The sequence below is a fragment of the Myxocyprinus asiaticus genome, chromosome 16 (assembly GCF_019703515.2).
Source record: "Myxocyprinus asiaticus isolate MX2 ecotype Aquarium Trade chromosome 16, UBuf_Myxa_2, whole genome shotgun sequence".
Lineage (NCBI taxonomy): Eukaryota > Metazoa > Chordata > Actinopteri > Cypriniformes > Catostomidae > Myxocyprinus > Myxocyprinus asiaticus.
This window is the reverse complement of record NC_059359.1, coordinates 21474279-21487947: the sequence shown is the minus strand read 5'-3', so window position 1 is coordinate 21487947 and position 13669 is coordinate 21474279. Positions and strand designations below refer to the sequence as shown.

The 13669-nt window shown below is 38.5% G+C and overlaps 1 protein-coding gene across 5 annotated transcripts in view; it reads right to left on the bottom strand.

Moving 5' to 3' along the window:
• The window catches only part of adam15 (ADAM metallopeptidase domain 15), a 38585-nt gene that overhangs the window by 6614 nt on the left and 18302 nt on the right, over positions 1–13669 (bottom strand). For all 5 annotated transcript variants that reach the window (XM_051720289.1, XM_051720291.1, XM_051720290.1 and 2 more), the window contains exons 7-20: positions 12799–12864; positions 12565–12636; positions 12007–12176; positions 11818–11902; positions 9497–9645; positions 9237–9414; positions 8146–8238; positions 7848–8043; positions 7425–7533; positions 7001–7196; positions 6842–6919; positions 6651–6762; positions 2788–2935; positions 1204–1312 (exon numbers count right to left, since the gene is read on the bottom strand). In XM_051720289.1, the coding sequence (XP_051576249.1) occupies positions 1204–1312; positions 2788–2935; positions 6651–6762; positions 6842–6919; positions 7001–7196; positions 7425–7533; positions 7848–8043; positions 8146–8238; positions 9237–9414; positions 9497–9645; positions 11818–11902; positions 12007–12176; positions 12565–12636; positions 12799–12864 (1761 nt within the window). The remainder of the gene's footprint in view (positions 1–1203; positions 1313–2787; positions 2936–6650; positions 6763–6841; positions 6920–7000; positions 7197–7424; positions 7534–7847; positions 8044–8145; positions 8239–9236; positions 9415–9496; positions 9646–11817; positions 11903–12006; positions 12177–12564; positions 12637–12798; positions 12865–13669) is intronic.

Genomic DNA, 13669 nt, shown 5'->3' with positions numbered 1-13669 from the left:
GAATTTGTGTATTTGACTCTTATACTAGAGTCCCAGTCATTACCAAATTTTTGTGCATGTAACAAAAACCTTGTTAGCAACACAGTCAAACAGTTCTAATATACTGAAATATTTTCCAGGACAAATAATTATTTTTCCAGGACATTTAGTTATTTTTTTAATTTTCTGTGATTTTTCCATGACTGGAAAATTGCATTGCAAAATTCCAGGTTTTCAAGGATGCGTGGGAACCCTGTTTTAGGCATGACTGGGAGCCAAGAAAAAAAAAAGCATGCAACATCTTTAACTGTTGTGTTGTATTATGTTGTGATAGCAGCAGAAGCTAAGGCTCACAGACAGATCTGACTATCTCCATATATTTCACTGACTATAGTTACTGTAACATGCTGGCGTTTGTGTGTTTACCTCTAGTAGGAATTCATGCATGGAGGTTTGGACAGAGGAGCAACTTGTGTTACATACAGAGAACAAATCATACTGAAAGGTTCAGCTTATACCAGCATGCATTTCCATGCTAGTCCAGGCTGGTTAGTATTGGTCTAGCAGATGGACCAGCACAGCCATACCACTCACCAACAAAACTTAAACAGAGCTAGTGACTCTGGTCAACCAGCATCACTAGAAAGACCTTTCTCGTGATGCTGGTTGAACAAATAATTCTTGCTGCTAAAGCTCGTCAAGAAGCCTTGTTTGGACAACAGCACTCCACAATTTAAAACACAACATATGCTGGTGACCAACTAAGCTGGTCTTTTCAGAAGGGAAAGCATTTCAGCATTTAGTTTTAGTATACTGAGGAAATTTGAAATGTATCAGATGTTCCAACTTTGTGCTTACAAAGGTGAAAGAGCAGGATTGTGACCTCTACAACCCAGTACAAACAGTGTTTCAACTCTCAGTAGCTTTATGATAAAAACTTGACCACCTTAATCAAGAATCTGTCCTAGTTACTAATGATGTGTCACAACAAACCACGGCATTCATTTTTACATTTCACAGTACATTCCTCTGCCAATGTTCATTCTCTAAGAATAGTGAACCTCATATTGTACAGAAATCCTACACCACATTATAGTAGATTGTGCTCCAGTAATCGTATCATTCTTTTATTTGGTCAATCTGGAGCAGCTCTGTTTTGCTGTAGAGAACAGATTTTCTCTGTTAGAAGTGGTGGTCTCATCCCTGATGATGTGTGTACTGTACCTTGTTGACAGTCTGTGTAAGAGGGATGTCATTCTGCTGGGGCCACTGGTATCTGAGTGGCTGCACCTGATCTCCATTTCGAGCATTTGTAAGCTCTATGGCAGGTGTTCTGTGGCAAAATTACAATGTAATCACAATATTAGAGTGCATTTTAACACATAGCCAGACGTAAAAATAAATAAATAAATAAATTCTAACTTCACTTAAAGGGATAATTCACCCAAAATTAAAACTTGTCATTAAAGGGGGCCTAGGTAGCTCAGCGAGAAAAGACGCTGACTACCACCCCTGGAGTTCACGAGTTCAAATCCCAGGGCGTGCTGAGTGACTCCAGCCAGGTCTCTTAAGCAACCAAATTGGCCCGGTTGCTAGGGAGGGTAGGAAAACTAATCCTGTTTTCAAAGTAAGTTCAAGAATCATACACGAGTAAATGAAGTCAGAATTTTCATTCTTGGGTGAACTATCCCTTTAAACATTCAACAAACATTAAACATACATCATCATAAGAAGTGGATATAATGTGTGAATAAAACCTGAGATTTCTTCACACAAAGTGAGTTTAAATCAAACATAACAGAACCAAACAGGTTAGTAATTTTGCCATCTAAATCTACTTTGCACAAAAACACCTATTCTGAAATCCTTACACCAGTACTCTTTGTAATAAGGAACCAGAGAACTGTGAGAGATAGTGCTTACAGCGGAGGCACTAAACATCCGAGACTAAGCAAAAAATTATTTCTCGTCAAGATAGGTCTCTGGTCTCTAAAGGAATTTCAGTAAACTCTTCAGAATAACTGTAATACAGAACATACTGGACATTTCACATAACCAGGGAGAAGCTTGTACAGTTAATGACAACCAAGGTTTAGCCCATTTTATTTTTAAATATTTTTTTTAATGTAATTTAAAGCCTCTGCTGGTGAGATAGTGAGGTCTCCACTACACAAGTAAAGGTACTACTACCATATGGCTTATTTTACACCACAAACAAGAGCTCCACATTCAGTGATACCTCCACAAGTTTTCCTCTTTCACACAGTATTCAATATAGGCCACAGAGACCCCGCTGCATCATGGGTAAAACACAGCAAAACAATTATATTGGATGATACACAGATGATAGACAGCATTTTTTTATCCAATAGTATTTGAGTAGTTCATGCTACATGCATGAATTTTAAATGGTCCTGTGGTGGGACAAATGAATCTTTAAAAGTACAAATATGTCATATAATCTAAATGAATATCAGATTTCATGCAAAGTAATCATAAAATAATTAGCAAATGCTGTTTTAAATATTTTTAAATGGAGTATAGCTTGTAACACCACCGGACTTGTTAACTTTCCAAAAAGTATTTAATGTCAACTATCTATAAGTTAGATCTGTAGGCAGTGTTGACTTTTGTTCTCTACTGTGTGTATTAGATTGGATAAACCAATTATGATGATTCATTGCTATTCTCATTCAATGAGTCATTACCTAGGCAGCCTGTATTACCAGCAAAGGGTAATCAATACTAATAGCTTTAATGAATGCAGCCATCTCTCTGTCCATGTGTCATACTATCTCTGTGTCTCACCGGCTCTGTCGGGTTTTGTTGAAGGGTGTGTGGCCGAGGCTCACAAGGCTTCGGCGACAGCGGGGGAACCGGAGTGCAACTAACAGCAGCCCGACCGGCAACACAAACAGGAAGATTACAAGCAGAGCCACCTGGGCAGGATCAGAATCTGTACACACAGAAGAGGCAAAACACACATCTAATATTGTGTTCACTATCAAAAATCTCATTAGAAAACTGAGTATATCTAAACCGACTCTTTGGAAAAATCACTTTAATTATACATTGTAACAACTTTTTCAGCAAAATTTAAAAAACAAAAAAACAAAAAACATAGCCAGATACATTTAAACTAAATTTTTCACAAGTCCTGACATTTAATCGTAGAAATCATTCCCTGTCTTAGGTCAGGTAGGATCACTACTTTATTTTAAGAATGTGAAATGTCAGAATAATAGTAGAGAGAATGATTTATTTCAGCTTTTATTTCTTTCATCAAATTCCCAGTGGGTCAGAAGTTTACATACACTTTGTTAGTATTTGGCAGCATTGCCTTTAAATTGGTTAACTTGGGTCAAACGTCTTGGGTAGTCTTCAACAAGCTTCTCACAATAAGTTGCTGTAATTTTGGCCCATTCCTCCAGACAGAACTGGTGTAACAGAGTCAGGTTTGTAGGCCTCCTTGCTCGCACACGCTTTTTCAGTTCTGCCCACAAATTTTCTCTCGGTTTGAGGTCAGGACTTTGTGATGGCCACTCCAATACCTTGACTTTGTTGTCCTTAAGCCATTTTGCCACAACTGTGGAGGTATGCTTGGGGATTCATTGTCCATTTGGAACTTCTTGGCTGATGTCTTGAGATGTTGCTTCAATATATCCACATAATTTTCCTTCCTCATGATGCCATCTATTTTGTGAAGTGCACCAGTCCCTCCTGCAGCAAAGTACCCCCACAACATGATGCTGCCACCCTCATGCTTCACAGTTGGTATGGTGTTCTTCGGCTTGCAAGCCTCACCCTTTTTCCTCCAAACTTAATGATGGTCATTATGGCCAAACAGTAAAATTTTTGTTTCATCAGACCAGAGGACATTTCTCCAATAAGTAAGATCTTTGTCCCCATGTGCATTTGTAAACTGTAGTCTGGCTTTTTTATGGTGGTTTTGGAGCAGTGGCTTCTTCCTTGCTGAGCAGCCATTCAGGTAATGTCGATATAGGACTTTACTGTGGATATAGATACTTGTCTACCTGTTTCATCTAGCATCTTCGCAAGGTCCTTTGCTGTTGTTCTGGGATTGATTTGCACTTTTCACACCAAACTACGTTCCTTTCTAGAAGACAGAATACGTCTCCTTCCTGAGCGGTATGATGGCTGTGTGGTCCCATGGTGTTTATCCTTGCGTACTATTGTTTGTACAGATGAACATGGTACCTTCAGGCATTTGGAAATTGCTCCCAAGGATGAACCAGACTTGTGGAGGTCCACAAGTTTTTTTCTGAGGTCTTGGCTGATTTCATTTGATTTTCCCATGATGTTAAGAAAAGAGGCACTGAGTTTGAAGGTAGGCCATAAAATACATCCACAGGTACACCTCCAATTCAGTACACCTCCTATCATAAGCTAATTGGCTAATTTTATAAAGGCTTGACATAATTTTCTGGAATTTTCCAAACTGCTTCAAAGGCACAGTTAACTTAGTGTATGTAAACTTCTGACCGGCTGGAATTGTGATATAGTCGATTAAAAGTGAAACAATCTGTCTGTTTTCAAATGTTCTTGTGTTTAATCTGTCTAGCATACCTATGGTGCTGACAAGGTGCGTGTATGTGTGATGAATTGCGTGTAATTTGTATTATTTTTTTGTCTTATATGTCTAGTTTGCTTAGTGTTGTTCCGTTACTGTGCGGATGTTCTAATTGTGACCTGCCAGGGGACTGCAGATGAAATTTAGCCTTAGGCTAAATCTGGTACAGTGCATCAAATGGAAACATTTGTTTAATATTGTACATGGTCCCTTATAAATAAAATAAATAAATACATTTTGGAAAAATAACTTCTGTCATGCACAAAGTAGATGTCCTAAACGACTTGCCAAAACTATTGTTTGCTAATATTAAATCTGTGAAGTGGTTAAAAAATGAGTTTTAATGACTTCAACCTAAGTGTATGTAAACGTCTGACTTCAACTGTGTGTGTAAGTATATATATATACACACACAAACACACACACACATACATACATACACACATACACACATATACATATATATATATATATATATATATATATATATATACACACACACATACATACATACACTGGCGGCCAAAAGTTTGGAATAATGTACAGATTTTGCTGTTTCGGAAGGAAATTGGTACTTGAATTCACCAAAGTGGCATTCAACTGATTACAAAGTATAATCAGGAAATTACTGATGTAAAAAACAGTACCATCACTATTTGAAAAAAGTCATTTTTGATCAAATCTAGACAGGTACCATTTCCAGCAGCCATCACTCCAACACCTTATCCTTGAGTAATCATGCTGAATTGCTAATTTGGTACTAGAAAATCACTTGCAATTATATCAAACACAGTTGAAAGCTATTTGGTTCATTAAATTAAACTTAACATTGTCTTTGTGTTTGTTTTTGAGTTGCCACAGTATGCAATAGACTGGCATGTCTTAAGGTCAATATTAGGACAAAAATGGCAAAAAAGAAACAGCTTTCTCTAGAAACTCATCAGTCAATCATTGTTTTGAGGAATGAAAGCTATACAATGCTTGCAACTGCCCAAAAACTGAAGATTTCATACAAAAGGTATACATTACAGTCTTCAAAGACAAAGGAAAACTGGCTTTAACAAGGACAGAAAGAGATGTGGAAGGCCAGATGTTCAACTAAACAAGAGGATAAGTACATCAGAGTCTCTAGTTTGAGAAATAGACTCCTCACATGTCCTCAGCTGACAGCTTCATGTACAACAGTAAAGAGAAGATTCAGGGGTACAGGCCTTATGGGAAGAATTGCAAAGAAAAAGTCACTTTTGAAACAGAAAAACAAAAAGAAAATGTTCTTTGAGTGGGCAAAGAAACACAGACATTGGACAACAGATAATTGGAAAAGAGTGTTATGGATCTTAACCCCATTGCTCTTTTGTGGGATCGGCTTGACTGTAAGGTGCGTGAGAAATGCCCGACAAGACAGCCAAATCTATGGCAAGTGCTACAGGAAGCGTGGGGTGAAATGTCACCAGAGTATCTAGACAAACTGACAGGTCGAATGCCAAGAATCTGAAAAGCTGCAAGTTTTGATGAGAACTCTTTGAAGTAGTTTAAGAAGTTCTTTTTTTTTTTTTTTTAAATTGTAATAGTAATTTTTCACATTATTAATGTCCTGACTATACATTGTGATCAGTTGAATGCCATTTGGTGAATAAAAGAGCCCATTTTCTTTCCCTAAGAGCAAAATCTGACATTATTCCAAACTTTATTCCAGGCTTTTGGCTGCCAGTATATACTGAGATTATATATATATATATATATTAATCCAGCTCAATATGTAAGCAGGTATTATTTGTGTGTGTGTGTGTGTGTGTGTGTGTGTTTTTGTATATATACATACTTAACTATACTTTGGGGTTAAATTTGTCCCCAAAGTTAGCAATATAATTATGACAAAACCTCCCTTTGGGGAAAATCATCATTTGGAAAAACGATTAATTAATTAATAAAATTATTTTTATATTCTAAAAATGCAAAAAGTTTCTTATTGGGGTGGGGTTATGGTGTGTTATTTTTAATAAGCTTTATATAAAAACACAAAGTCTAGTGTATATCCCCGTTTAGATTGCTACGTAAACTAAGTGTGCGAGTATGGTACCTCTGGGTTCTCGTGCGGGACCGCTGTCCACACTGCCTCCAGTTCCAGAATATCTGCAGTCAGGAGGAGCCCAGCCCTCATCACAGTGACAGTTCTTATTACTGTTACAAACCTGCATGCAGAGAGTGAGTTTTAAACCTCTCTCATTGTAATAAACCTAAAATGTCCTCTCCTCCCCTCCCCCTCCTCACCCCATGGTCATTGCACTTTTTGTGGCACTCTTCAACACCGAACATGGAAACGTCCTGACAGCGTTGGTCCACACAAGCCTGATAAAAATCGATACCTACTTGTTACAACAAAAAGATTGCAGATATATTTATATTCATATATATTTTATGGACACTGACCTTTTTGGGTCCACAGGCAGTCCCCTGGGCCACCATGGCTGGGTCAGAAACATCATCACCTAGATTAAAATAGGTCCCTCGACAGGTAAAGTCACTCTGGTTCAGTTTAACCTTTGTGGTCAAAATCTCAGCATTGGAGCCCAGCAGAGGACGATCACTCCCACCCTGACACTGGATCCTCCCACAGTGCACATCCCTAAACAACACAGGGCACGTTTAAAGGAGCATTCCAGAGGATTTGTAATGTTATTGAAACAATATAACAGCACAGTTTTTCTTGCACATTTTGTTCAAATTTTCTATATCAAATGTATGGAAAAGAATTTACAGAATATACAATTTGCTACTAAAGGAATTTCATGAAAACAAATGTAATTCCATGTTTGAAAAATCAGAGTCTACATTTGAGTCTATGTGTCCTCACCCTTTTGAACAGGGGATGTAGGAACCGTTGGGCATCTGGCCGCAGTTTCCGTACTTGTTGCCCTGTTTATTCACTGAAGAGAAGCAGATGGGCGGAGCATGGGTGGAGTCTATGAGAGATGGAGAGAAAAGAGAATAAACTAAAATAAATCTACTTCTGGGTCTAGCAGAAACTTCTATGGATTGTGAGTTGACATGACAATATTCAATGAAGAAAGCTACGAGTGTAAACGTCTACAGCTTAACAAACAAAACAAAAAACATATGTGCAAAATCCACTGCTTCGGAACTTTCATTCCATCCACAAATGAGGTAATATGGAAACTTCCATATAACCTAGACCTTTCTGGCCTAAACACAAAACCAGTGATTGGCTCTAGGTGAGAATGATCAGATACACACTCGTGGAGTGTGTGACACTTACTTGATCCCCAGAGCATTTGGCACTGTTCGTCCAGACTGGCACACACGCCGCTGTAGCAGTAAGAGGACCTGCCCTTGCACAGCTCTCCATTCTGTAGGAACACATTTGGTGGGCAATAGGGGGAGGTACCAGTGCAGTACTCTGGCAAATCACACTCTCCTAAGGGGTCTCGACACACTGACCCAGCCACACGCAGCTACAGGGAAAAAGGGAGGAATGCGGTGAGAGATTCATATTAGCAGCGCATGTTTGAATGTGTCTGTTGTATGCGTGTGTGATTATATGGACCCCTACGCACCTTGCAGTTCTCACAGCAGATACCATCAGAAGAACACTGGGCACCTGGAACCAGTTTACACGTACTGGCATTACAGCAAGGATCATTGCATTCCTGAAAACACACACATACAGCACACACAAACACACGCACACACAAACACACGCACACACACAGAATTTAAGAATCTTAACGCAGTTTTATTGCATACAATGACCACGGGCTGTCAATCTCCAAAAGCATCAGAAAAGCACTACGAAAGCACCATAAAAGTAGACCAAACAACCCATGCACTATATTCCCTGTCTTCTGAAGCCATACAATACATGTTTGTGGTGAATAGGGCTCAATTTAAAGGGATAGTTCACCAAAAAAATGATGTCATCAAATGACTCCCTTTCTTCTGTGGCACACAGAAGGAGGGAGATGTAAGACACGTTCACTTTCATTGTATGGAAAAAAAGATGCAATGGAAATGCATGGTGACTCATTTTGTGTTCCATGGAATAAAGTCATATGGGTTTGGAACAACATGAGAGTGAGTAAATGATGACAGAATTAAAAAACTATCCCTTTATGTCATGTGGAGTTATACTACATATACTCTTGAATATACTCTTGAATCAAATAAATCATGCAAATCAATCTACAGAAATTAAATATGGTGCCAACAATTACATTTTTGGTCATGAGACACAAAACAACAAATGTTTTAATGTTACTGACGTTCAAACACAGTCACAATAAACTGGAATAAAGCTGCGTAGATTCTTCAAAAATATTTCCACAGAAATTTTTTCCCTTTGTGTTCCACAGAAAAAACAACAGCATACGGGTTGGAATGACTCAACTAAGGTGAGTAAATATTGATAGAATTTTCATTTTTTGAGAACTATTCCTCTAATTGCCTTGATGATTTTTTGTTTTTGTTTGTATTTCTGCCATCTGCTTAAGCAGTATAAATGCATCTGCCACAAGCATAAATGTAAGTCATATTTGTGCACAGCCACATGAGGCATACTGTCATAAAACAGTTACTGTAAGCTCCACCGAATTAAGCAGAAACATGATCAGACATATAGCGGCCAGGTTGACAGGAAGTTGGTTCTTACATCCAGCAGGCCGCAGTCACACTCTTCTCCTTTCTCCATGTACAGATTCCCACAGCGCTGACCTCCCATAAGACTCTCCGGCTGAGGCACGTTAAACAGACACATCCCACCACCATGCAGCAGACTGAGAGACAGATCCCGCTCACTGCAGCTGCTGAAGAGCTGACCAGGCATAAACCTGCACATGGGAACATTTCTGTGCAATGCATGATTTATCACTAGACAATCGCACATATACTTGCAGTCATCACAGAACTTACCCAGTAGAGGGCTCCATGATACAGCCTCCAAGACGTGGCTCATTCTGACACTGACAGCGTCGGTCAACAGTATCGTGACTCATTCCCAGGTTGTGGCCTAGCTCATGCGCTACCGTAGAGGCTACGCCCAACACACTTACCAGGTGATCCTATGATCCAAGCAATAGTAAACACGTATAAATACTAAAATAACACCCTTTTCATCAAAAGCACTTATTTAGATGTCTGCAATTGGCACATAATTGTGTTGAGCCAGCAAGTGATAGTGTACTGTGAGATTGAATAAGACTAAAATTCAAATTAATTTCTAATACTGTGTCTGATATTATTTGTCCTAACCAGCTGCGACAAGTAACAAGTGACACGATATTTTGTAGATTGCTTGGTTATTATATATGCTGCATTGCGCTGGCTTGCTCCATATGAAATCTCATTGGTCCAAAATCCTGTTCCTCATCACTGTACATCAAACATCAAATATCTTCTGTTTGGCTGTGAATGTGCTGCGTTGCGCAGCAGTTTTGCATTTAGTGTGAAGAGACAAACTGGAAACTTGTTCCAGGGTGTAAGGTTAGGATAAGGTGTAGGGGCCATTTACACTGCACATGCATTACCATCTGCACTGTTTTTAAATAGTTTTTATATGTAGATATGCACTAAACTTCTTTGACTGCTGCACCGCATCACATTTTTTCAGCGTCTCATTCACAAGTCCCGCATTTTTAAGATGCCGGGCTCTATTTTTGTGAGTGTGCAATGCTCAGCGCTACGACTGTGCGCAACGTCTTATCCAATTTTCGTGTGAACGTTAAAGGACAGTTTTGTGGGAGAGAGTGTTTGCACTATCTGTGGGTGTATGCACGCAAAGTGAGGGTGTATTGTACGTAAATGAAGTGGCGCAAAGCGCAATTTGCTATTTTCCTGAGAAATAGGTCATTGCGCTAAGACGTTTCAAAAGCAGGTCTGTTTGCAGCGCAAAGTCCAAAATCAGTTCCTGCATTTGCAGTTTGGAGATTCCACCAGCAGGTGGTAATAAAGACCATGTCCAAACTCTGAAAATATAGTGGAACATAAAATTATGTCCATGACAATCACTGTTGTAGCCGTTTTATGAAACAAATATTTATGAGATTTGTGTTAAACTATCTAAAAGTCATGGCTTATTTTTCAATTATTATTATTATGTTTATATTTACAGTTATATTTATGATCTAATTCGTATTTATATTTTTCCACCTGTTGCTGTAGAGTGATTTTTATGTCACTGGAAAAGGGGCTGGTGGAAGAAGTTGGAGAGAGTAAAATAATTGGATTTTATATGATTGTTTTGACAACTTAATTTTGATTATATTTTCATTTCGTTTGAATTGTAATTTGAATTTAGAAATACATTTGGTTTAAAGGTGCAGTATGTAAGATTCAGAAACCCTTGTTATTAATGACACCTGTGGCCGTTAAGTGAACTGCAGCCTGTTGCTCGTGATCGCGCGCACATACTCCATAGGGACGCGGGCGAGCATGACCAAAACAAAGAGACTGAACCTGAATTTCTTGTTTCAATGAATTAATTTAATTTGTCAAAATCAACCGGTAGAAGTGAAGTGCATTCCGATACAATCACTGTTAATATTAGCCATGATTTGTGTGTCAGTAGATAAAAATTATTAATAATATTTTCATTCAATAATACTACATTTTCTATAATTTAATGAAGCATAAATCCAAATCCTGACAAGAATCACATTTTTCATGCGTATAAAAGGATTGTGTCCCATTTTACAAGGACACAGTTAAGGCACAAAATAATGTAAGTCTGTATTTATATTCTTCTAATTCATTGCATACAGTCGATTCACACTACCAACTTCTTATGAATGTGCTGTCTTTGTTTATATCACTGGTGCTTGACAGGGAATGGACTATATAACAGGATGCAGGCAGTGCCGGAGAAGAACCTCCGAATTAAATTGCACTTGACCCAGCCCATTAGCACTTTGCGCACATAATTTTGCCAAACCCACTTGTACTTAGACTTTGCGCATGCTTGCACCAAAATACCAAAACTTCCTGGCAATGCCCATTGACTTTGCATGTATGACTTATGGCATAGTGCTGCGCTTAGTGCTTTTAAAAAAAGAGCCCACCTTGCCAATTAAAAAGAACATCAACTTTTATAAACGCATCTTAAAACACCTGCATTTTTTCCATTCCTTGCACCGCGTCTAGCTATTTTAAAGCAAGAACTCATTCAGTTTGAATGGCCCTTAAGATTAACATGGCAAGCTTTATTATAAGAAACATTAAGGTAAGATTTCTCTCACCACATTCACTCCTCCTGATCGATCTTTTGAGCACATGGAGGACTGAGATGCCATGCCAACCGTCGTCCCATCAAATGACTCACCCCTAACATAAGTACACACATACTGCAATTCTGAATTATGTTCCTAACTACAAAAACGATAGCATCTTAAATTATCACATTGTTTTCACAATGCATCTTCACGTACATGATCAGCTGTGCATTGTCATGGCGTAGTCGTGGTAACAGCTCCCTCGTCCTCCACTCAAGGAAGCGGTTTAGAGTTTCAGTAGGATTTTTATCCACCTGGATTTTATCCTGGTCACTCCAGATCTCCAACCCTACCAGAGCCACACGCACATTCAGTGGCCGATAGAACTGAATCAGCACAGAAGAATAGAGACAGAGATTTAGACAGGACACAGACTAACTAATGCTTTTAGTATATGTAAGTGTTTATATAAAAGAGTGAAAAGAGTGTTAGAGTATGCAATAAGGGAGTTTACATTCTTCAAATTGCTGAATATGCATCAAAAGTTTTTTTTTTTTTTTTTTTTTCACATATACTTCTTTATAATCCAACCATATACAAAACATTAGGCTAGCTGGTCAGACCTAGTTTTGGACTCTTGATGAATCTTAATGGCTGGATTCTATTCTGCCTGCATTGACACTAAATTTGTGCATTGGCTCGACCAGCTCTGAAACCCATGTTTTAATAACTTACATTCTATACAGTACATGGAAATTTACATTTAAAACTTACCCAATCTACTTGGTTTGCGACATCCAGCATGCGGTAGATGATGGTTTTATTATTCTTCTGATAGTTTACATACTGTGAGGAAGACACACAAATAGAATGGAAGCTGGATTAAAACTGTAACAGTACATATCCATCCATATAGAAAGATTTCACAGCAGTTCAGAGTAGTGACAATGCTGTGGATGCACCAACAGAGGGCATAAGTGGCTCACAGGCATGTGTGCTCTGTCATACCTCTTTATGATCTGCCACCAGCACAAGTTCAATGTATTTGGTCTCTGAAAGAATGTCTCTCTTACTCTGTCACACAACAGCAGAAGAAGATCATGAGAACAACAGCCTCAATGAAACAAGTACAGATACTTATTAACATATCACACACACTCAAACTCATGGACACATACAGACACTTCCATACTCATGTATGCAGGGTCCAAAATGAATGCTCACCAAGTGCCAAATGCGAGTAAAATTGGCTTTGGTGAGTAAATTAAACCGAGTAACTTACTAAAAGCTATTAAAGTCAAAGACTGTCTTCTAAAAATACCATCTACTACAACCCCAATTCCGAAAAAGTTGGGACAGTACGATAAATGCTAATAAAAACAAAAAGTAGTGTTTTGTAAATAATATTCACACTTTGCTATATTGAAATCACTACAACTACACATTATATGATGTTTTACCTTGTGAATTTCATTGTTTTTTTAAAAATGTACAATAATTTCAAATCAGATGATTGTAACACGCTCCAAAAAAGTTGGGACAGTCGAGTGTTTACCACTGTGAAACATCACTATTTCTTCTAATAACACTTATTAAGCATTTGGGCACTGAAGACACAAGTTTGTTAAATTTAGAAAGTGGAACTTTCCCCCATTCATCCATTATGTAGGTCTTCAGCTGCACAGTTGTATGGGGTCTTCGTTGCTGTATGGTGTGCTTCATAACGCGCCACACATTCTCAATTGGAGACAGGTCAGAACTGCAGGCAGGCCAATATAGCACCCACACTCTCTGCTTACACAGCCATGCACTTGTAATATGGGCTGGATGTGGTTTGTTGTTGTCCTGCTGGAAAATGCAGGGACATCCCTGGAAAAGA